This window comes from Aquila chrysaetos, chromosome Z, assembly GCF_900496995.4.
Source record: "Aquila chrysaetos chrysaetos chromosome Z, bAquChr1.4, whole genome shotgun sequence".
Taxonomy (NCBI): domain Eukaryota; kingdom Metazoa; phylum Chordata; class Aves; order Accipitriformes; family Accipitridae; genus Aquila; species Aquila chrysaetos.
In genome coordinates, this window is record NC_044030.1 from 24,301,084 (window position 1) to 24,325,467 (window position 24,384).

General features: G+C 40.1%; 1 protein-coding gene across 1 annotated transcript; it reads right to left on the minus strand.

Annotated features, from left to right (window-relative positions):
- Positions 1-8,238: 8,238 nt before the first annotated feature.
- SLC25A46 (solute carrier family 25 member 46) lies at positions 8,239-23,374 on the minus strand. The gene is made up of 8 exons (XM_030005064.1): positions 23,008-23,374; positions 21,086-21,128; positions 18,471-18,528; positions 17,878-17,955; positions 17,076-17,176; positions 14,056-14,112; positions 13,517-13,574; positions 8,239-10,338 (listed from the first exon to the last, which is right to left on the minus strand). Exons 1-8 carry the CDS (start codon positions 23,258-23,260, stop codon positions 9,760-9,762), a joined length of 1,227 nt encoding a protein of 408 aa, XP_029860924.1. The 5' UTR covers positions 23,261-23,374; the 3' UTR covers positions 8,239-9,759.
- Positions 23,375-24,384: the final 1,010 nt, after the last annotated feature.

Genomic DNA, 24,384 nt, shown 5'->3' on the forward strand with positions numbered 1-24,384 from the left:
ACATACTTTGCATCTGCCAAGAAATTTTGGGTGTAACCCAGGCTACAGGCAAGAATGAATATGACAATACTGCCTCCTAGACATTGTGGTGAAGACCATGGTGACACAGATTGTCCCTCTGCAGCCCATGGAGGACCACAGTGGAGCGGATATCCACAGTGCAGCCTATGGAGGACCCTACACTGGAGTGGATGGAGACAGTGTGAAGGAAGCTGTGACTATGTGGAGAGTCCACACTGGAGCAGGCTTCCTGGCAGGAGCTGCAGCCCATGGAGAGGAGCCCATGCAGGACCAGATTTTCTGGCAGGACCTGTGATCCTGTGGGGGACCCACGCTGAAGCAGTCTGTGCCTGAAGGACTGCAGCCTGTGGAAGGGTCCCATGCTGGAGCAGTTTCTGAAGAACTGCAGCCTGTGGGAAGGGCCCCCATTGGAGAATTTCAGGAAGGACTGTCTACCAGGGGAAGCACCCCATGCTGGAGCAGCAGAAGAGACTGAGGAGAAAGGAGCAGCAGAAACAACATGTAATGAACAGACCACAACTCCCATTCCCCACCCCCTGTACTGCTCAGGGGAAGGAGGTAGACAAATTGGGAGTGAAGTTGAGCCTGGGAAGAAGGTAGGAGTGGGGGAAAGTGCTTTTGGATTTGTTCTTGTTTCTCATTATCCTGCTCTGATTAATTAGCAATAAACTAAATTAATTTCCCCAACTTGAGTCTGTTTTGCGCATGATGGTAATTGCTGGGTGATCTCCCTGTCCTTATCATGACCCACAAGCTTTTTGTCATATTTTTCTCCCCTCACCCTGTTGAGAAGAAGGAATGATAGAGTGGCTGGGTAGGCACCTCACAGCCAGCCAAGGTCAACCCACCACAGAATGCTATGCTATCAATATATACTCATCATTTTTCCAGGCATTTCTATTAAACCTGAAGTTTAAACAAGTCTTGCCAGATCTTTATGTAATGGTTTAGCTACTTTGTTATAAAACACATGGGCTCACAGGATTAACATATAATCCTATTTCCAAATCTTCATGACATGCACATATGCACCATTCTTCAGTGGAGATTTTTTTTCTTTTTTAATGTTCTAGTTCTGGAGATCTTAATTTAGCCTTTATTGCCTTTGAGCATGCATCTTGAAGCTCAGGAAACATCAAAGGTTGGTGTGGGTGTGTTTGTGCAAGTAAAAACCTATTTCCAGTCATGTATCCTCTCCAGTCTTATTAATCGGCAGAATCCCAATAAGGACTTTAATTTTTTTGGAGGTGGGGGGAGGTTGCTGAAAATCTAAATGGAAACCAGACATTCTACTGTTCTTTTCATATCTCAAAGAATTAGTGGATTATAGGAACATGTTGAAAAGTCAGTAATGTTTTGAACCACCTCAGCAGGTTTGTCAAAGAAATTACAGCTGTGCTGTTTTCAAACTACTTACTTGTTTCAAAGCTCCCAATCCATATAATCCACAGGAACAGAATAAATGAAAGAGTGAAAGAGAAGAGGACTTAGGAAGACATATGCATATCTGGAGAAGTGAGCAAGCAGTACCATCCAAGTACTGGATGCAAAGAAAACAACCTCACGTTACTGTCACAAGGCAGAGCAGGAGGTACATGAACAATACAACTTTCTTTTTCCCACAAGCAAAATCACCCTGTTGTATAGTTGTTGCATAAATATGGCTTTTTTTTTTTCTTGAAGTGTATTCTGTATTCTCAATTTCAGCACTGATAATTTGTTATGTAATCAATCACCAAGGCTACATTACTTTTAAATCTGATTACTACCAGCCATTTCATGATTAACCAGAAACAGAGTTGCCCCAAATTTATCAGTGTAGCAGCATTACGACATTGGTCTGCTTGGCATCGTTAGCCGATTTGATTATACTATTATAGCCCTTCTGGTAATTCTCAAGCAGTGATTTAGCCTGGACAAAGTGCTCCGTTAATGGTGAGATATTGCTTCCGGTGCTTGAACGGTAGCCAGCTGCAATGTGCTAAGCCAGAACTCCAGTGGAAAAAAGAGAAATGGACATGGAGGACAGAAAACACTGCCTAAGCAAAGCCAAGAACAGAAGCCACCTGTGACCACACTGCAAGCAGCAGTAAGCCAAAGGAGACTCTGCACTAAATACAGTCATTAACAAAGATGCCCCCACAAGAAAGTCACATAGACCTCAAAAAGCAACTGGGGACCAAAAAAAATACTTAGTGTTCTAGCTCCTCTTAACCACATGCTTGTTTTTCACAGGTGCAGTCACACAAAAAGTAACTGCTCATCCTTCTGTTGATCTTAGGAGTCAAATCTAAGTGCAACAACTTCTGGGAAACAAGAACTTTTATTTTCATCACTGAGGGCAGAGCAAATATTTCTATGCCACAGCCAGATTTTTATAAACCCAGGCATGAATCTGTTCCTGTGATAGCTACACGCCAGTTCTTGGAATGCTAATTTCTTCCTTATGAGCAGTTCTTTTGCTTCAGCTATTAAAGTAAAAATCATTGCAGACAAACACGGTAAATACAGAAGGTTAGGCACCTTTTAGAAAATTGCCTCAAGAACTACAATGAATGAGAAACAAACTTTCCATGTTTCAACATCTGCACACCTATTCCTACACAGTTACTATATTTCTAAATATTTTCTGTTATAGTTCTAATGTATGTATATATGTATGCAAAAATATAACAAGAACTGCCAACAGTACAACATTTCAGACTGACTGAGCTACCTGACTTTCAATCTCATCCATCTGAAGTGTTAGGGAAGATTCATCACCCTGTGAATTCACCAATGAAGAGTATAAATTACAGTCTCAATGTAAAGTCCAATTTGTATCTTCTGGCAATAAATATTAGCAAATACTCTATAGCATGCAATGGGCAGCATTATGCACAGTGCTGAGTACCCAGAGTGACCTTCAGCGAAGGAAAGAGAGAGAAGATAACGGGGGCTGGGGATTTCACTGGAGAGACATAAAGGAGAAAGACAGAAAAGGCAGATGTAAAAACAAAGGAGAAAGAAAAGACAGATGAGAAGAAGGTGGAACAACTAAAGAGAGGATAGACAAGCTACTACAAAAAGAGGCACAGAAATGGTGTATAAAGCCAGACAGAACACTGTCCTGAGTTTGGCTGGACTGAAACGACAAAAAACATAAAAGAGGAACCCTAGGAGAAAGAGGAGAAACTCTGTGGAAAGTGTCTCCTGTCAAGTAGAAAATACTCCCTTCTAAAAGAAGAAAGACTTGAAGTCAGGAGTAGTTTGATAAATCTGAGGGTTACTATATATGCATTTTTGTGGGATCTTAATTATAAGGATCAAAATTTAAGCTTCCATTTTTTCCCTAAAAATTCAAGCTGCTGACAAAATACAATACCAAGCCACCCTGTACACTTCCATGGAGAAAGGAAACAAAGGTGATTCCTGTGGAAAAGAACAGGTATTGCATCACTAATGACAAATGACTGCATCTATGCCGTATGGAGAATACTGGCCCCAAATACCTGGCTATGTAGAGCGTGCAGGAGGGACAAGGGAGAAAACGTAGGGTTTGTACAAACTCTAGAAAAGGTATATTCTCATTCCTTTGGTAGTTCTGCCTCACTGGGAGAGTAGTGTTAGCACATCCCACCTCATCCTCCACATCACACAGCTCCGTCACATCATCAGGAAATCCCCCTCACACCCCAAAATCATTCTCCTAATGATTATTAAACCTGGAACAATCCTGACCTGATAACTCTCTGCACAATCTGCACAGAGTTTGAAGATTTGAGAAGTACCTATTGACATTTTATTTCATAGAGGGGGAAAAGAACCTGATAGATGACTGGAAACTTGCAGCTACAGAGAAGACAGAGGAAAACATGCATCAGAGCAGAACCATCATGCTTTGTATTCCATTTTGCCTCCGAGTATGAGAGGACTGCAATGCTTATGGCTGTCCTACTGTGGAAGAAGAAGCATTAGTTTCCCAAACAGTGTCAGTTACAGAGCTCTCCAGTTAGCCCCTAAATATGATTCCAACTTTTTATATTGCACTCTGTAAGGTTTTCCTAATACTGTATTTATTAATAGAACAAGCTCTCCAGGTATTTTTAGGATGTTCAAAATTTTTTAACTTGTTACATGTCAGCAGTATGTTTCCTTTGTGACCTAAAATGTCTGTTTAGCATTTCCATTGAGAAAAATGTTGAAACCGTATTCAAATATACAATTATTTTCCCTTTTATGGAGTAACTGGAACCATTTTTCAACAGCAGTCTGTTTATGAAGATTGAAGGGCATTATGCTGAGGAAACACCATTATTAGAGAGCACTTATCAGACACAAAACTATTAGAGGGAAAAACACACATGTGAGTTTCTACAGGATACATTATGTTGGCAAATCAATGACATTAAACAGCCAAAGAGGACATGACACATTCATTTTCTTGGTAAAAGCAGGACTTATAAAGGTGATGAGAGCTGCTTTTTATTAAAAAAAAATTGTATTAGCCAAAGTGCATGTAATTTAATACATTTCAAAGCATGTCAGAATGGTTATGCAACAGTTATCTGTATCACACCAGCTTTTTTGCCAGTTTTTTTGCTTGTAATGGAAAGAAAAAAAACCCACCACTACCCTTGAAAGAAAACACTGTAGGCATTTTTAAGCTCCAGAAACACAAGTAGCTACATGAGAAGTGGTCTCCTTCCCTCCACTGTGCTCAAATAGCTGTTAAAGCAATGTGTGCCCCCTTGTCAAGGTGCTCACATTGGTAAGCACCTACTTAGTTTCAAGAATCGGCTTTCCTATTGCCTTCATTTGTTTTTTTAGTTCGGTCTCATTTTGCATACATAAGGTTAGGCCACGGGTAAGAGTCTGAAAATCCTGCCTGTGCTTGTATTTTTCAACAGGTTTAAACTGAGACCTGTACCTGTAGAGACCATAAAACACATCAGTGGTCTGTATGGACAAAGGTGTCACAACCATTTTGAATGGTACTGAAGAGAGCTGATAGCAGCTAGGAGCTGGGAATCAAGGTAACTGTGCATATTGGTGCTTCTTCCTACACAAGATGCTTGAAGGCTCAAATACTACATGCATACATTCAGGATTCCATTTCAGGGATCAAAAACTTTGGAGAGTGTTACACTCACTGTTGCAGTAAAAGCAAATCTACTTAGTTTTTCTTTTCTGGAGGTACCCTAAACCCAAGAATCAGGAACACCAATTTATAAGCCTGTTGCCTCTAGAAATTCAGTTTGGGCAAAGACATGAATCGCCTATGCAGAACAGAGCTGAGTCCTGTCCAACAAGTCCTTTTGTTCTGGACTTGCCTTCGTGCCAAGCTTAAGGCTATGAAATAAGAGCAAGACTCAGAATTTCAGATAACAGCTAAACCATCCCTTCTGATTTTATTACTTTGGTGGGCGCAAGTCACATTCTGTCCCTACACTTTGAAAACAAGAGAAGAGTAATACAGTGTCTCACCCAGACCAAGCTGCCACAGGCAAAGTGTACTGCAGCCAACTTATTAGCACTTTGAATAACTCCCCCCCCCCCCCCCCCCCAAACCAAACTGTAAGTGCAGTATTAGACTGCTGTATGATGGTATTTACATCCATTGAAAGGGTGCCTTGATTTCAAAGGAAGATGTAGATGGCTTTTTTTTTCCTATTGAAAAAGCTGAAAGAATAACTGGCTTTTTAGTTAAGTTAGTTTCCAAATATCAGGGGGAAAAAAAGGGCATGTTGAGCTTAACACGTTTTGTGATTTTAAACTTATCTTTAAAAACACCTTATGAAAGACAAAGACAGAAATAGACTTCCAAATGAAACTCTCCATAAATATTAACATTTGGACATTTCTACCTTATTTTATTAATTTGTTGCAACTGAGAACATTAATCGTTGACTTTTGCTTATCTGCATTTTTGGGCAATTTCTACACTCCATTTTCAATATTGCTTCTTTCCCACCCTCAAATTTTGTTCACAATTTGCCAGACTGTCTGTGGAGAAGCTGGAGTGCTGAAGGTAAAGGGCAAATTATCTTTATTCCATCAAAAAAAAAAAAGTGAAAATACAGTTTTATCCAACTCCTTAAAATCAGATTTGCTTTTAAAACACAGATGCTGCCACCAGTTCTTGATTAGATAAAGATCTTACCTTCTTCTGCCCCTGCTGGAGACATGTATTACATCTTCTAAAACAAAACTAGACAAATAGTTTCTTCACATTTTGCTACCACCTCTCTTCCCATACTGGTGAGGGAATGCTGCCATTATATGCTGCTCTCAAATCTCTTAGCAACAACCATTTAGTTGAAAAATTTAGTGCGTGACCTCTTCTCCTCAGATATCATTGAAAGGGTAAATAGTTTGAAAGTGACCACTGCTAGCCCTGAATTATACCAACAAAAACCTTGAAGCACAGCAAGCACTTGTACATTAACGCAGAGACAGGCCTCATTTACATCATGTGCATTGATTATGTTTGTAGCTGAAGGCGTGTATCCAACTGAATGACCATCTCGGAACAAGCAGCAAGAAGGGCATTAGCTTATATACTTGCTTTGAACTTGCTGCTAAATTTGGAAGAACTAAGAAAAGCATGTAATTTGATAGTGAGTCTTACAAATTCTGCATAAATCTGTAAATCACACTGCACATCTCAAGTATTACAGACAGGACCCAGAGCTAGATCAACTGCCCCAAAGTAGATCTGCTAAAAGGAATGAACGTAGCTGGACCTTGCTGAAGAATGCAGTACTCGCACCAACACTAGATCTAGAAGCAATATTCTAACACAATCAAAAGTCAGATCTGATCTGTAAGGCAGTCTGTGAAACAAACAGGCAGATAATTGCAGTGGTTTCCAGCTGGCCTCATATCTCAAAGTTTCCTGCCTGGTCTATTGTCAATTATTGCACATCAAGGCTTTCCTTTTAAGAGGCATGGGTAAGAAGCCAAATAATTCTTCACTGGGTGGGAACATTACACTGAGTCTGTCTTTCTTCAGTAACATTTATCTTCTTGCTATCAGCTCTCTTTTTCACAAATGAAAAGACAGAAAAACAATGTACAAAAAAGTAATTAAGTTTGTATCAGGAAGAATAGCGCGCATAAGAATTTTTCATTTTCCAGAAAAGTAAAAACTTACTTTCTACAGCAGATCAGTATTTTGTAGTTATCAGTGGTACAGCCTGCTAAAGCCACTCATTGATCACTCATTTGAGCTAAAAATTGAGTACCTAGATTTAAGATCCAAATGAAAACCAGAAATACATTAACAGTGCACTTGTATTTAAAAAGGTTAAAAAAGATTTTTTTTCACCCCACATTCATTTACATTTTTGCATGGGCAAAAATAGCAACTCTGGACAAAGCAAAGTATTACTTATTTTGGAAGGTAAAGCAAGTATACGTGAAGAATCAAAAGATGTTCGTTCTAACTGATGGGAAGAGGACCAAAAAAGAATGGCCCAAAGCAGATAGCTTTTCCACTGCAGAACACTTGCTGTTAAACTGACAGCATTCTTTCTCACCTTGCTTAAAGTTACAGATCTAAGACTCTGGCACAGAATAGAACTCTAAAACTCTCAGCAACGAAAGCAAGAGTGTTTGACACAAGTTAATATTCTAGCACGATACCTAGTGCTGTTCTGAGAATCCACTCTCTTCCCCCTTGCAGAATATAAAGGCACGACCTCCTTTTCTTATGACAAAACACCTTCCCTAAAATTTTATTCCTAGAAAAACATTACTGCCCAATATCACCAATACATCTGCAAGTGTTTGTCTCCAACATGCACTTAGTTACTACTTCAGGGCAACTATACTTTGATGGAATAGTTGGCTTCAGTTGACTTCAACACCTTTGAAAAGGCTGGGTTTACATATCAAAAGTTGGAATTAAAAACTTGACTGTACAAGGGCCTGCATAATCTGAAGTCAATGTTGTCCTTGCTTACAGCAGAAATTTGGACTAGGTGACCTGCCAAGATCCTTTCCAATTTGGATGATTCTCTGATATGGATCTCTTCATACTCATAGAAACTTTAAAAATATAACCCAGGAATTGGATATTTTACCCAAGTTCTTGCACGTAGTTTAATTAAACATGTTCTTGCACTTAGAAAAGTTGAAGAACTCAAAAAAGTCCCTCTGAAGTCTATACAGTAAAATATAACACACAAATCGGGAATCCTTTACATGCCTCCTCAGTAAATTACTTCAAAAATATTTACAGTGGATTCTCATTTTATTTCATTGCTTCCATTCTATACACCAAATTTTCAATTAACAGTATTTCAAAATAAAACCAGCTCCCAAGTTCACCATACTTTCCATTTCAACACTTATGCATTTATAATACATGAAAGTTAGATTAGTAATAGCAAAGTAGACCGGCAAATTATTTAGTCAGAACTTATGAACAGCAACACCTTTGCACCATTTTGCCATGACTACTTTCCATAAGTGATAACTACTATACAATGATTAATGATCAAAATGCACATCAATTTACAGTATTCACAAAGATAGACTTGCCACATGAAAGCGTGAAAAAGGCAGCAGCCTCTCATACAAAGTAAAAGTGACTCTGCACATGCTTGTTTTATTTGTGAAAATCACCCCCTCCCCAACTTTCATGATATTTACTGATGAAACCACGAAGGACTAAGTTATTTAGAATGATCAGCACTCATTTTCAGGCTGAAAGTCTTGATATACTAGGGGAAGAGGGCAAAAATGGTACATTCCAGTAGTTTGCTTGCACATAAACAGACTTAATTCTGCTCCACAAAATATCTAATCCAGCAGACTTTAAATGAAGGACATCAGTGCTAAACAGTAAGTAGATAGTTGTGTACATCTCTCTGATCTAACGAAAGAGAAACTCTAGAAATAGCCAAATAATTTTTTTATGCTTTCTATACACTCTGAACACTGATACTACAGACATTCGTAAGATTATTCTACTCTTATACGAAGTACCAGAGTAAAATTAAAACCTGAAGTTGAGTAGAAAGTTGACTAAAAATGGCACTTACACATGCACACATCAGTTTCTAATTTGCTTTATTCACACACTTTAGTTACTGTAAGCCTTGCAAACAAACTGCAAGACAGCCCAGTTTGCATTCTGTGCAACTTTGCCCAAACCCAAGTTTTCGTTAATTTCGTTATTATTCTGCCACACTGCAGCAAAGTAAGAAGCCTTCTATGTACCTGTAAATTATGACATTTATGTCTACTTAAGTTACTTTTACAGTTTCTATTTTGCCCACAGCTCCATTAACAGTGAAATTGAAAACATCTTTAAAAGACCAGTAAACTCATCAGTCTCCCACTTGCAAGTTCTTACAAATTATGAAAACAAATTCCTTTGAACTGGCTAACAGTCCAAGCCAAATAACATATGTGATGTTTACAAAACAGATATTAAGAATTCATATCCATTCCTTAAGTCAGTTAACTGGCAGGAAGAAAGGTAAATCCTCACTCCAACCACATTTAAAATCCGATTCCCTTCTGTATGACTGCACATTATATATTCAATTTGTGTCTATAATTTTAAATTTCAACAGTACTTTTTTTAATTACACTTAGGAATCTATATCCCCATTTTTAAAACAAGTTCTTGTACAGTGTAAGGAGAATCCACAGAGTGGATTCTTCAAAAGTAATTTTCTAAGCCATTTCAAACAATAATTAGGTAAGTCAATCATGTCCACGGTGCTAAATCCACACCTGAACAGATTAAGAAACATTTTGAAGCAGTGTTGAGTAAATAATTTTGGTAAGCTGTAAAACCGCCACATGCAAGGTATACTGTACTATAACAGCTCCAAATCCTTTATAAAAACCTGGCATTCCTTCTTCCCGTTTTATAGTATTTATGCAGTCTCTCATCCCCTCATACTGAGTATTGATCGGAAGCACTTCATAGCCAAGGTCTGTATTATCAATTATTGTGCGTGTCCCTTGAATATGAAGGCGGTGTAAAACTGTCTCCAGTGGGTAAAGCATGACATCAGCACAAAGGCTAGCAGCAAAGCTAGCAATAAGTTCTGGAAAATACGCATCGAGCATGCTTTGCACAGAAGCAGAGCTCTCAGTTGGAAGGTTGTGGGAATTATCTCTTTTCAGAACAAACAAAACAAGCTTCTGGACAATGGAACTGATGACATAGTGAAGAACTCCATGTAGAGCAGTTGGAAAAGTCAAGACCATCAGAGGAAGGAGACGCTTGCTATGGGGTACGCCCATGCCTACAACTCTGCCGAGTCCTTCTTTCACGCAGTCCAGGATGCCAGGATTATCTCGAATTATTTCGCTCTACAAGCGCAAAGGAATAGTTACAACTTGTGCTGCCCATTTCATAACCATGCTGATACCCACTTTGACACTTTATCACTGCTGAACTTTACAAGAGAGTTAAACATTTACATGCCATTGGATCTACACAGCTATATTGATATGAATTCTTTGCTCTAACACTCTTGATAGCATGCAAGTAAATTTCTTTTAAAAAATGAACACATCTTAAAGAGTCTTTATTTAATGTACATTCCAGTTATTTGTGTTTCTACCAAAGAAATTAAACTTTCAGCCTACTGCTGAGTAGTATGAGTCTGCCAAACAGTCATGTACTGAAAATGCCTATTTCCAGAGCAAAATGCCAGGAAGTATTTATCTAATTTAAAAGTCCTTTCCTTTAAGGACTATAACTCTAGTCTTTGAACTTGAATGTGCATAATAAAGACTTCCATAACTAAAGTTGAGTTGAAAGATCATTTTTAATTTGAATTTAATAGGTTCAGCTCTGCACATTTCCATTCCATTATTTGCATGTAAAACAGTACTCTCTACCCATGCTGTGTCTCAGAAAAGACGTAATTATTTTGTTCATGTAGTGAAAATAAAGAATTCACTTAGTAATTACTTACTCCGTTACACTCCACCTATGACTGTAGGATTAAGCTAAAGACATTGATTCCCCTTCTAATGCTTATACAAACTCAAGGTTTTATCATCTCTGTTACATCCAAAATTCAGGATTTGGGAGTTCTCAATGTCCAAGTCTCTAAGTCCATGCTGGCTGCGTCCTGACCTCATGCCAGGATAAACCACCAGAACATTCCTCAGTACTCTGGGGAAGGACTAAAAGCCTGCAAAGCCTTCATGGTCAGTCTGTGCAGAAGAGAAACTAGTTCAAATACTTGAGAATGTAACGTTGTTCCAGACTTTAAGTACAAGTGAAGCATCATAACCCCTACTGCATCCTCTTCTCCTAGTCACTGCACTTCAAAACTGTGCTTGCTTTTGTCAAACACGCCACCACATGGTTTAAAATGTTAGAGACAAAAACAGTAATGTCACAGCTGTAAGTTTCTACCATTTACAGTTATTTTGGTGAAATATATTTACTTGGAGAAGCCTGTCAAACTAATACTGTTGAACAGTATGGTTTATCAGAATTAAGACAATCAAAGTTAATATAAAACTGCTAGTAACGAATCCCACAATCTTTAACTTCTATTGTTTGTTATTGGTCATTGTCCTCTTGCAGCACAGGAATATAATGTAAACCTGATAAGCCAAGTTGCCTCCCTGCACTGATTAATACAGCATAAATAAAATCTTCACAAATGCTATCATTACCTCCTTTGTGTTTCTAATAAGAAAGCTCATGATGATGTTTCCAGGAACTGGAAAATACATTTCACACAGCGTAGGTACACCTATCCAGTAAAATACTTGCACACAGCTGAACCTACTATGCCTAAAACTCTCAGATCTCAGTGGAGTTATTTTCATAAGCAATGCTTTACAGAGATGATCACCTGACTAAAAGGCTATGGGAGATGCTGTTTTGGCTTTTTGATTGTTTTCCTATTAAGCTGCCTTCCAGCAAAGAAACTTTATTACTTATTTTGCCAACAGAAGACAGTGTCTAGATCATGTTCTCTTTTATCATTTATTGGTAAATGTTCCCATGTCCAACAACACAGATCTTTCATCCTTTCACACAAAAATACAAGCAGTAAGATACCTGAATAAAACATTCCATTCTGTGGCCTGCTACGAACTCAAGAAACATGAACACTGTTCTACCACTGTTTCTAGTTCCGGGATTATGGCACACTCAGGGTAAAGCCATTCCCTAGGATATAAGAGTTTCCTAAGTCAGCTTCTTAATATGAGACCAGTTAAATCTTCCCAAGGCTTCCACAAACTCAGAGGTCCACTCAGGCAGGATTTATGGAACATTATTTTCAAAGTAATTCAGAAGGAGAGAAGAAGAGGGTTTCTTAAATACAGAGTAACTTTAGAGAATGCGAGTTTGTTGTTGGGAGTCTATCTACATGCCCACATGCACAGATGTTTAATCTCACCTGTCCTGTTAGTCCACAATGTGGCCAGTTCAGACAGAACAGCCTTCCTAGTACCTTCCGGCTCCTTTAAGTTTGGAACTTCTGCACAGAGCAGAATCTTGTCCCTTAAGAGCACCTGCCTCTAAAGTACATGCTGAAACTAAGAAACTGTAGAAGTCAGCCTTGTTTGCCTCTTCTCCACAGAAAAAGCACCATTTTGTAGAAATACACCAGCAGTTAACTGTAGATTTGAACAGCTGGATCTAAATCAGTCTTGACTGTACTTACAACTTGCCTATACTATGAATGAAAATTATTATTTTGATGACTGAATGACATTAGAGTGACTATCCTGCACCACCCTCCACACAAGAGCTCACGTTACAGTAAAAGTTCCATTAGCTGCACAAAGATACTATCATGTTAATTAAGAGCAACTCATTATATAGAGATAGCTGGAAGAATTACCGTGGACCACTTCTGCATAGCTAAACCCTGTCTCTTTCTCCAGAAAGAGATGCAACAACTAACTGAAAGACAATCTGCAATACAGTGCTATGGGTTACTCTGTACAGTTATAGAACAAGTTAAGCTGGTATCTTAAGTGACAGGTCCAGATATTTATTTTCATGGCTAAGGAAGAACTAGATGAAAACTTAAAAGCAAACAGTTGACTGAATGAAAGCAGTCCTGAAATAGTAGAGTTCAGTATTTTAGCAAAAAAAAAGCTGAATTACTGGAAAAGCTTTATAGTTTTTATAGGGGAAGGGGTCACTGCAACAGCTTGCCTAGCAACCTTTTTAAAACCTTTACATGAGAAAAACTTCTTTATGGTTTTTCTGCTAGAACATATAGATGTAACTTGCCCTTATTTCACAGACAATATACTCCAACTATATTAAATGTCCTTTCTATACTTTGAAAATAATTCTAGATTTAGACTTAAGATAGTACAACTAATATATCAACCATAGTAAATAGTTTTTATCTCAGTTAATGTCATACAGCCTCATGCAAAACAAATGTAACTACTGCAACATAAACCTGAATCCAAAGCCAAAGACTCACTTCTCCACATAATCTAATCCATAAAGAGAATAACAGTATCTTTTAAAATGTTGTAAGTATATGTAAGTTACCTGTACAGTTTCAACCAGGCTCGCAGAATAAAAAGGCATCGCTATTACATGTGTTAAACTGTAGAAATAAACAAAACAAGAATTAAGGTCAGGACAATACTATAATTTTAGCCAAATACACACCCGAAAGTTGATAAAGATATCTACCAAGACATGCCTGAGAGAAAATTAACAAACCATAACTCAATTATTAAAATGTGCATCAACAAGTTGAGATAAACTTCAGTCTGAAGTTCTGTTAAATTCTATTTCCATGTGACCAGTCTGATTCAGGTCTCTCAGATACCATAATTTAATTACTAAAAGAATCTAATCCTTTAAGTCAGTCAGGTTCCACACAGACACGGGGATCTACTGAGAAAAAAATAATCTGTGGAAGTGGTGTATGCAATCAAGATTGTTCAAAAAAATAAAAATTTGAAAATTACTATTAGCACCCTGTCAAGTAACCATAGCTGCAGATTAAACTAATGTACCTTTAGTAGTTTTCTTAATGTTTAGATAAAAAGACATAAGGTAATAACACATGCTACACTCACCCTTTGAGTAGAAGGTGTCCACCGATCTGCTTGAGGTTCCATTTATGTGAAAGCTCCCTAAAAAGACAAGTATTTACCTTAATATGGACAAGAACATGTTACTCTCAAGCATTTCTTCCATGGGCATCAACATCCAGTTTTCATATTGGTGTTCAACTATCAGTTTACATTGCAGGGTTTCACATATGGGAAAGACACATCAGCTACACATTTAATAAATCATGCTTAACTTTTAGTTATTTAGGCCTGTTAGATATTCTGTCAAAAAAGCTTTCAATTATTAGTAAGGTGTCTGTAGCTCTCACAGCTACTGGCTTTATTGTTTTGCATTTATTTTGTATCCTTATGTACCAACTCTTAAAGACATTCTCAGGGAATATTGGATTATTGCAAAATCTCAGTAGTTTTCTGTTATCAACATACATTTCTTATTATGTTTTGGTTTGGTTATGCTTTTTCTGTCCTTTGAGGTTATGTTTACCCAGTTGTTTCTTTCCTGAAAAACTAAATCACATTCTGACACAGTTCAACACGGACCAAATAAAGTACAGTAGTAGGTCAGACTAGAAGCTGCATAGTAATTCTGTACAGACTTAACTCAACTCTTTTGGCATACGACCAGTCTTTAGCGTATCCTGGTAAAACAAGAGAAAACCCATGTGTTCAACACAAAGGTGACTTTAAAAAAATCCAATAAAAGTAGTATTTTCTAGTTACACACTTCAAAATATGAAGAGTAAATGTTAACTACACTCCACTTGGCAGAAAATGTAATCCCACCTAGCTCAAGGTAACATTCAAATACTCTAGCTATGAGGTAAAGATATTTGTCTGAAATGTTGGACATACTAGACTATGAATTTTTAATAACAAGCTATAAAGTGTTCAGTTTCAATTCTTGTCCAGGAATCTACTCACTCACTGCCCATAGTTACAACTCAAATCCAAGAAAAGATACTCTTTACTGTTTCTGAAGAATTGTGTGCTCCTAGTAGCTATCACTTTTCTAACTACATAGGTCAGTCACTAAAGAAGGAGGGAAGATCATTTACCATTATGTGTTTCAGACACTTAGATCACATCCACTAAGCCATAACACTTAAAAGATGTGGAAAATGAAACCAGCTAAACTAATGTGTGAAAGCCTAACTTGTCAATTCACCAGCTGTAACTATTCCTGCAGTGGAAGAACAATTAACGGAATAAGTTTGTCTAGTACAGAACCACATTCAACTTGCTGCAAAAATGTCAACACCCATTTCTGGGCTGCTCTACTAAAACAGGGGGACTCTTTTATAATATATGATATAGAATTGGAATGGACATCTCACTTCCTTGTGTCCTTCAGAGCTTGATAATGTAGTGAAATAACCTTTTAAATCAGATTTAAAATCAGATTTGCTGGCACTGCTGCTATAAGCAATAACCTTCACCTCCCTGTGACAGCCATTAAAAAGGGAGAGCATCCAGTAGAAAACTGCATGGGGTCGTGCATGTACAAGACAGCCATTTTAGCCAGATCACTTCCCCAATTCAGTTCTTCGTGACTGTTCACATACTGTGTTGGCACAAGGATGGGAGTAGCACTGAGGAAGGAGTGAGCAGGTACTAGCAGAAAGGATTGCTTCTTTTGGCAGCAGCACCAGCTTACTTTTCAAACTACTGAACAACTGGCCCACAAGAAGAAAAACCTCGCTCACATTGGACAGAAATCAGAACTATGACAATACAAACATTATATCACACCTCATGAACTTAAGCATCCCCTACAGCAATATTTAAAAACAAGAACAATGAGTCACACTTGGAGGAAAGCGTATGCCTGGGAATTTCAGTTACATATGAGACAGAGCTGACCAAAAATCTTCAACACACACTCCACACAACTGAAGTATGAAATGCTTTTGCTAATGCTTTTGATGAATGCCAGAACCTGCGAAGACTTACTTTTATTACTATGCATGCATCATAATAGTAGTTTGATTCAGCCTGCCTACATTTCTTATCTTTAAAACCAAACCAGTTTCCATGTCACTTAAGTACTTGGTCTCTGTACACACATTAAAAATAGGCACTTGTCTCTTCTGAAAGCTAACATGATTCTCAAGCCCACTGGTCCATTCAAACTTCACCAGCCTTAAACTCAACTACCTGCCTGTCTCCCTAATATATGTTCCAAGACAGGTCCTTATCATTTTCCCGGTTTCAGTGTGTGCCCTGCAACTGTTAAGTATCTTCTCTTAACTTTTGACTATCTCACAGTCTCCTTGCATTTCACTAGGAGTTTTAGTTACTTTATATAATAAACTCTCTCAAACAATCTGCTTACTCTTAAAATACCTGTAACAAAACCAACAATATGTACTATTATACTTGTCAGCCCTTACTGTCAGGTCTGGACCATTATAAAACAAAACATGGATAAAAAGTCTTCAGCCAAAAATTCTTTATCAGACTTGTATCTCAAAGCAGAAAGACATCACAATGTTTTACCATAATCCTGGAGTTATAGTTCAGCATAAAAAGCAGGCAGAGTCACAAGTCAAAATAAAAAAAATATTACTGAACTACTATAGCTGAATATGGACACAGTGAAAAAGAGTGGTTTCTCTTCAAATTAGCCATGTAAGTTTTCTGTATTTAGATTAATGAAACTAGGACTTTTTACTTTACACACGGTATTTGCTAGTACCACACAATACGAACCAAAATACAAAAAGAAACTTATGAATTCTTTTATTAGAGTGGAATTATACCGAAGACCTATTTCCTATGTTACTCCTATACTCAGACCAGTAGGCAGACATACCAAACATATGAAGCTCCCAGAAAGAGTCCTATTTATTAATTACAAGGTTGTCTTGGCAAAGACAACTACAATGTGCTGAAAATACCTATTCAATGTCTGACTGTTCTAATCGAGTAAAATTTTTCAAACAGCCTTACATTTCTAACATTTTCAATATAAGTCAACAACTGATGATTAATTTGTTAGAAGCAATAAAAACCCCACGCAATACCTTGGCAAAGGTGTAAATTCACTGATGATGCCTTCTGTTCCCAGGGTTATGCCTTGAACAATGAAAGTGCTGCCCATTCCCTTCCAGAGAGCTCTTGGACCCTGTGTTTGAAATATGCAACATAAAACTCAAAAATCTTTTCATCTTACTAATTTTTATGAAATTTCAGCAAATTCAGACTGCACAGGGATACGACTCTACCATGCAGCTTCACTATTACCAAATTCAGGGGACAACTAACTTTTCAACTCTGAAGAAACTTCTGCTCTTCAATAATTTCAAAGTTGTCAACAATTTTGGAGGCATATCTCTCACTGTTAATACTCTGTACTATAAACTTAACACCATTTTCTATGGACAAAATGAGCTCGAGATGTTAAACCACATCTGTAAAATTCAAAAAGTCTTTTCTTACTGTCTTCTGATCTGAGTTTCAGGATTGCCATTCTCATGCAGAATTGGAAATTCGTGCAATACTATCTTTGGAAGTAGTCACTTGGATAATCTCTTTATCCACATAAACACTAATTATTTTTTTAGAATGCTAAGGAAAAGAATTAGTTTCAGGGATCTTTTGTTTTCTAATATTTGCAAATCTTTCCCATTAAATACTATACTAGTTAAAAAAACCCCAAAAAACCACAGTGATCTCCTTGACACATTTCTGCAACCATAAAAATAACAAACTCTTACAATGGCCGTGTTTTTAACCACCAGTTACATAAAGAGTTAAAGATAGCAATGTACATACGTGCTATAGTAACCTTCACTGCTCAGATACAGCCTGACACCAAATACTGACCTGTGTCTTATTGATGCTGTACATAATATTGACAATAGTAAACGGAGTGAGATGATAATTCCGAGCATGATAGTTAACCTGTTAAAAATACAAATAATGGCAGTTTTTATAAACACTTACAGATGCTACAAGTCTAAAGGAAAAAGCACTTCCAAAATAATGACTTTTTCTCTGTAAAGGTCAGCTAAAGTGACCAAAACATGAATTAATTCTCTCTGAAATTTAGGGAAACAGGCAGAACTTTTATGTATTTGTAGGCCAAAAATGTAAACAACAAAACAAGCATAAACCAGAAAACTTTGGAAGCAAAGCATCCTGCTTGTAAATGGCAATCTGGAAGTTGCTCCACAGACTCTGAACACTTACTTGCTGTAATTCACTCTCCACTGCCCAAAAATGATAAATAAGAATGTTCAAGATAGGTTAAATTTCAGAATTTGCTACATTTCAGGTATGCTACAAATAAAAACATGTTAATGTAGCAGTATCTCCCTACGAATTGTGAAGCTTCCTTATACTCTACAGAGTGTGAAAACACAAAGTATCACAGTACACAGGAGCTCTGACTGGAAGACATAATATAAAAGACATACCTGACACTGACGACGTAGAACAATGCAAGGATGTGCCAGCACATTTTCTGTAAATAGGCTTTAAAAAAAAAAAAAAAAGTGTATCTAAAGCATGGGGAGCCATCACAAATTTATTAGAAAAAGCTTGTTATTTTTCTCTAACAACATTAGATCAGTATTTGGAAAAAATATACATTATCTAGTGAATTAATGAGGCATTTTAGATGGCTACCTAATAGCCTGCCAATACTATAAAGGAACAAATATCAAAAAACCTGAGACATACACTCACTACAAAAAAGCCCCCATCTATCTATCTATCTATCTATAGTATGTATGTATTTTTATAGGCAAAACAACATACCAAATTTCTTAAAACTTTCCCTCTGCAAAATATGAGGGAACAGAACAGGCTAGAGCCAGAATTATGAAAGGATTAGTTTCCAGTTTTATGTTAATTCCGCGTACCACATTATTAATCAAGACTCTCCTTAGGAGGGAGGGCCAGAGGATTGGTACTAACAGCTGACATTTTTTAATCAGAAAACATTACTGTCCAAAACCAACTCTCCCTCCACTCCCAGAATGGTATTTCAATCAAACCTCCATAAGAAAGTTTTCTCAGTTCTAAAGTAGTATTCCTGGTCACAGCCACACAGAGAAACTTTTCATTTAATCTCAAAGTGCCCGAGTGATCTGAGTACTTACTTACCTGTATGTGGTTCAAACCTGGGATATGGATTAGAAAAGCAAAACCTCCAGGCTTTATCTAAGCACCCCAAGTAACAGCTCTGACCACTGACCTACAGGATCACCTGGGCTAGGTCTCTTATGGGGATTTTACTCTGGATAAACAAGTACTAATTTCACAGAAAAGTACTGAGCCTGCAGTTTCACAACTATTAAGCTAATTAGTAGTTTGCTACTACTGAAAAAGGTGAAACTTTCCCTGTACTCTGACTGTTATCTATTAAGCCCTCCTGGTAGCCAATTCAACTAGCCTCACAAAAACTAACCTTTTCCTTTGGCTGTTTTCTACAAGACTTCTGACTTCAACCATGTGTGTCTGACAAGTCATCTGGTACAAAAGCAAAAGCAGAAGCAGGAAGAATTGCTCTCAGCAATGATACAATGTTGATCCGCTCTCTTTCTCAAAAGCACAAGCTCATTTTAGTCCTAGTGGCCATGATGCTCAGGATGTGGAAACCTTTGTCATGCTTGATTAAATCAAAGCATATAGTTCAAAAGGACAACTGAGCCACCCTAACATCTCTCTGCTCCTGAAGGAGATCAGCATGTTCCTGCCCTATGGCTCCACTTCTTTGCTGGTACTCTCCTGAGCTCACTGAGCTTGGTAAGGTTGGAAAGAAACCAAACAACTCTTTACATGTTGGGGGGGGGCTAGTTCTTCCCCCTCCCCCTGATCAACTCTATTTTAACAGGTTCATCAAGGGGTCTGAATGAGCAAGCTCAGCCACTGCAAGGGATGCAGTGGGAGAAGAAGGACAGGCAGTTTAATGAGATGGGATGATCTGATTTAAGCAACTCACTACTTGCCAAAAGAAGTCATTCATAGTCCTTCTTTATCACTTCCCTCACTGGCCCAGTTAGCTGGTGTCTGCTGGCTTTCACAGCTAGTCAACTCCTAGGTAAATCAACCTAACTGAAACAGCAAAAAAGAATCCAGCTCTTTCCTTGACTTTATCTTCTGTTTTAGTGAGTTGAACAGGTTAAAAGAGGTTCTGATGGGCATCAAGGGTGATAACAATGGGGTAAGGAGCAGGACTGGCTGGTGGTCAAGTAAGAGGTCCTCCTCTTTAAGCAGAAGGACACTATAAGAACCTCAGCTGACATAGCTTCCCATATTGGTCTAACCTGGTAAGTGACACAAGTACTCTCATGTTCTGAAGAGAGAAGCACTCTTCTTAGAAGTCTCACATTCAGGTCAACAAGGAGTAAAACTTTTTTTAGTCCTAACTTTTTCAAGACAAAAAAACAACCCACCTCCCACCCTTTCACAAGTTGCATCAGTACACTGACCAAGAAAAACCTAATAAGGTGGGTGTGATTAAGCAGGCATCCTGCAAAAAATCCCAAGCTTATCATCATCCTTACACTTGACAATTTAAGCTCAAAGATGTTGTTAAGCATGTTAAAGTCCACCACTTTCTCAAAAATACTATCAATAATCAGTGTCACCATAATAAAGAATAAAATTATTATCGGACCACTTGGCTACATTAACATCACTATTCCAGGATACTTTGATAATATACTTGAAGACATTTTCACCTTCTTAGGAAACAGCCACACTACCTAAAAATATTAATAAAAGTGGCAAATGTGAAAACAGTTTTCTGGTGTTATTTTCAGATTGCTCTGATAGGGTACACATATCCTGGGCACACTGTATGAAAAACTGTTTCTTATATTCACTGCTGATTAAGTAATTTTGAGAACACTTCAGTTAAAGAGAACAGAAACCTACATGGATTTCAGGTAGCAGGTTTCTAAAGGCATTTCAACTGCATAAGTCTACCAGCATAAAAATACAACACAAAAGTGTACATAGGGATCACAAGACAACTACAGCTTTACTACTTCATTGTCACTGAAAATTATTACACAACTCTTACCTTGCAAGGCCAATACCAAAGCCTGCAAATCTGTTCAACTGCTCTGAAAAAAATAAAAACAGATTATACAGCAGTGATAATCACAAAGTGGGAGAAAATGCCATGCAGACTATCTAAAAAACTAATTTTACACTGTACTTGCTTCAGAAAATTCCAAGCACTAAACCACAACATTTACAGCAACTCAGCAAGAGAGGATATAAAAAATTATTCCCCCGGGAATATTTGCACTTTGGACTGCATTTGAGTTTGTACATACTTTTATAAATAATTCTTGTCTTAAAACAGCTGGGGGGGGGGAGGGGAGAGGCAAAGTGAACGCAGACCAACCACTGAAAATGTTAGCATGCATGACAGTTTCCAATAATTCTGAAACACAAATTTAGGCATCTGAGGTGAAATTAAGTTTAAAATAAAAAACAGTAAAAAGAGGAACTTTGGGAAAAGTAACACAAAATGCCATTGATGATGTAACAAACAACAACATGATGCAAATTTTCACGTCAGTTGTTTATCTCCACTCCTTTGCAAAAATCTAGTTACTAGAGAACTGTTAAAACTGCAACAACAGTAATGGGTTCAATTCTCTGTTGTCTGCTACCAGACAGACATTTACACATTGGGAATTATCAGAAGAGATTTTAAGAAAAGAATCAGAACTGTAAAGGCAACTGAAAATTAACGCTCAGTCTTACAATCTACAGGGTGCAAGCAGGCTGTAAGCACAGGTAACACCAGTAACTTCAGTGGAGCTCCACACAGACGTGGCAGCCCTCCTAAAAGGAATTATAAGACTCTTTCCACTTGCAGAAGCTTGACTCAGTGATACAGCAACTCTTTATGAGTCCTCCAAAATGCAGAATCAACATACACTCCATGAGTAGATAGGACAAAAAAAAAAAAAAAAGGTAGAGTCCAAGTATCTAAGAATATTTACGTAGTGCTTTAAGTAGTGCTTGCATGGATGAAAGTCCAGGTAAGAGTTGTACTCATTACGACCTGAACAGAAACACTGCACTACAGGTTACAAACCAGGAAGACTCACCCATTAATACAATTCAATTTTAAATAAATTAGTCTTTCATAAAACTTTGATACTCAAGTGTATATAAACTGCTCCAGAACATCCTTTTAATTAAAGGAGACAATGTTCTGTAGCCTAGATTTAGCAAGTTTCTCTTAATTCACCTCAATCTCACAAAGATATAAAATGATACTGTACTTCCAAGGGTTTCTGCTCAGCTTCCCAACAATTACTGGAGAAGACATGAACACAGTTTCTTCTTCAGATTCTACCAGTCCCATGGTTCCTTCATGCATGGAGGGAGGGTTTATTTCAGCAGCTTATGCCACACCCCTTTTACTTTTTCAACAGAACAATAAAGCTGCCAGAAGACACAAAGTCTGAAACATCAACACCAAGTAACAAAATATACTCAAGACCCAAAGGTACTTCTTGCCCTTACGGAAGACGGAGTATTTCTGCAGGATATCGTTTACATGGGCAATGGGGAGCTGACCAAGCACTGCTTAACTAGAAGCTGCAGGGTGCCTTCTGGCACTCTCAGCCGTATTTGCCTGTAACTACGTGGTGCTACACAGAGAAGCGGGTGCTGGAGTGCAACAGGCGATGGAGCAGGTTCTCCTTCTTCTAAGGGACTTTTTTCCTGGCGCTTCAGCATCGCCGGCCCGCCGCCCCAACGCGTCTCCGGGCCCGCCGCGGTGGAGGTCAGCGCCAGCAAACCCGGGCAGCGCTCGAACGGGCGCGGCCAGGCCGCGGCACAGCCCCACGGCCACGGCCTGCTCGCCCTTGCCCACCTCGGCGGGTCGCCCGCTGACGGGCCGCCGCCGCCGCAGTCGAGCAAGGGACAGGCGGAACGGCGAGGAGCCGGCTAGCCGGGCCGGGCCGGGCCCTCCCTTACCGGCGCCGGGGCCGCCCGCCCCGAGGTTGGGCTCCTCGTTGAGGCCGGCGCCCCCCAGGGGGGTCCCCGCCCCGTACGGCGGCGTCTTCTCCCCCCAGTGCAGGTTGCGGCTGCCGGGGATGTCGGGCGGGCTGGTCACCCAGTGGCCCAGCTCCGAGGCGCTGCCGAAGGGCCGGGCGCCGGGGCCCGGCTCCTCCCGGCCGCCCCCGCGGTAGCCCAGGCCGTCGAAGCCATCGGGGCGCCGCGGGTGCATGGCGGGAGGCGGGGGGCGGGGGGGAGGGCCGCGCAGAGGCCGGCACCGGCGACAGCGGGGCCCGCAACCAGCCCCCCCCGGTCGCTACTTCCGGCCGCGAAGCGAGGGACCGCACCCTGCTGAAGCCGAGCGCGAGGCCACGTGATCGAGAAGGCGGGTCCGGCGGCAGGCTGGGCCAATAGCGTCCCTCCTTCTGCCCGGCTCGGGGAGGAGGGAGGTGGGCGGTGTGTCCAGCGGGGAAGGGCGCGGGCCTGGGCCGGCGGCGGAGGGCGGGCGAGGACGCCCCCTGCCGCTCCGGCGGGCCGGCCCGGGCGAGCGGGGCCGGGGAGGGGGACGAGCTCTGCGCCCCCTATCTCCGGGCTTGGCCTCTGTCGGGGCGGGTAAAGAGAGCCCCGGTGCCTTCCTGGCGTGCAGAGAAGCCCTGTGCCAGCCGGGCTCCCGACCCTTTTCCCTGGTGAACTCTCACCCCAGCCGGAATCAGTGAGACCCAAGCGCGGTGGCCGCCCGGCTCCCTTCGTGCGAACCGCGCGGCAAAACTGGGAGCTGGGGCTCTTGATTGTGCTCATGATGCTCGCGGGCCCAAGCAAACCCCACAGGGGAGATTGGAGAGGGGTGTCTGCCCGGCGTGAGCCCGCCACTCCCGTTCCCTGTGCCTCCCCTCCTCTCTTTTAATGTCCTTCCCCCTAAAAAGCTGGTTGCTGTGCAGCCTCCTGGCTGAGGAGAAACGAGCAGGGTCACCGGTGGGACCCCGGGTGTTCGCCCTTCGCCAGCCGGAGAGGTTTCTGACGTGAGGCATGCCGGGTCTGACACCGGCCCGAACACCTTCCCTGGGGGCTTGGTGCTCCCTCAGCTCCTCCCGCCCTGAGGAGCCTGCCAAGGTCTCCTACAACTGGGTCTCGGTCTGACCCACAGCCTTTCCTTTTTTTGTACGCAAGCTTAAGCCAGCATTGGTCCGTTCAAGTCTAAGTATAGCCCAGGCGCAGGAGTCATCCACCGCTTCACGCTTTCCCACCATCACAGCCCCGACTGGCTCCGCACAGTGTGCTTGGGGGTGGTTTCTTCTTCTGCCCTTAAATCCAGTTTTATTTTACCAGTAGAGCTTCAAGTGTTTGCCGGTAACCAGG

Coding starts and splice junctions, on each gene's coding strand:
- SLC25A46 (XM_030005064.1), bottom strand. CDS start 23,260: ATGCACCCGCGGCGCCCCGATGGCTTCGACGGCCTGGGCTACCGCGGG. Junction 18,529..21,085: donor TTTGGTATTGGCCTTGCAAG/GTAAGAGTTGTG, acceptor TTTTTTTTAAAG/CCTATTTACAGAAAATGTGC. Junction 17,177..17,877: donor ACAGCATCAATAAGACACAG/GTCAGTATTTGG, acceptor TTTCAAACACAG/GGTCCAAGAGCTCTCTGGAA.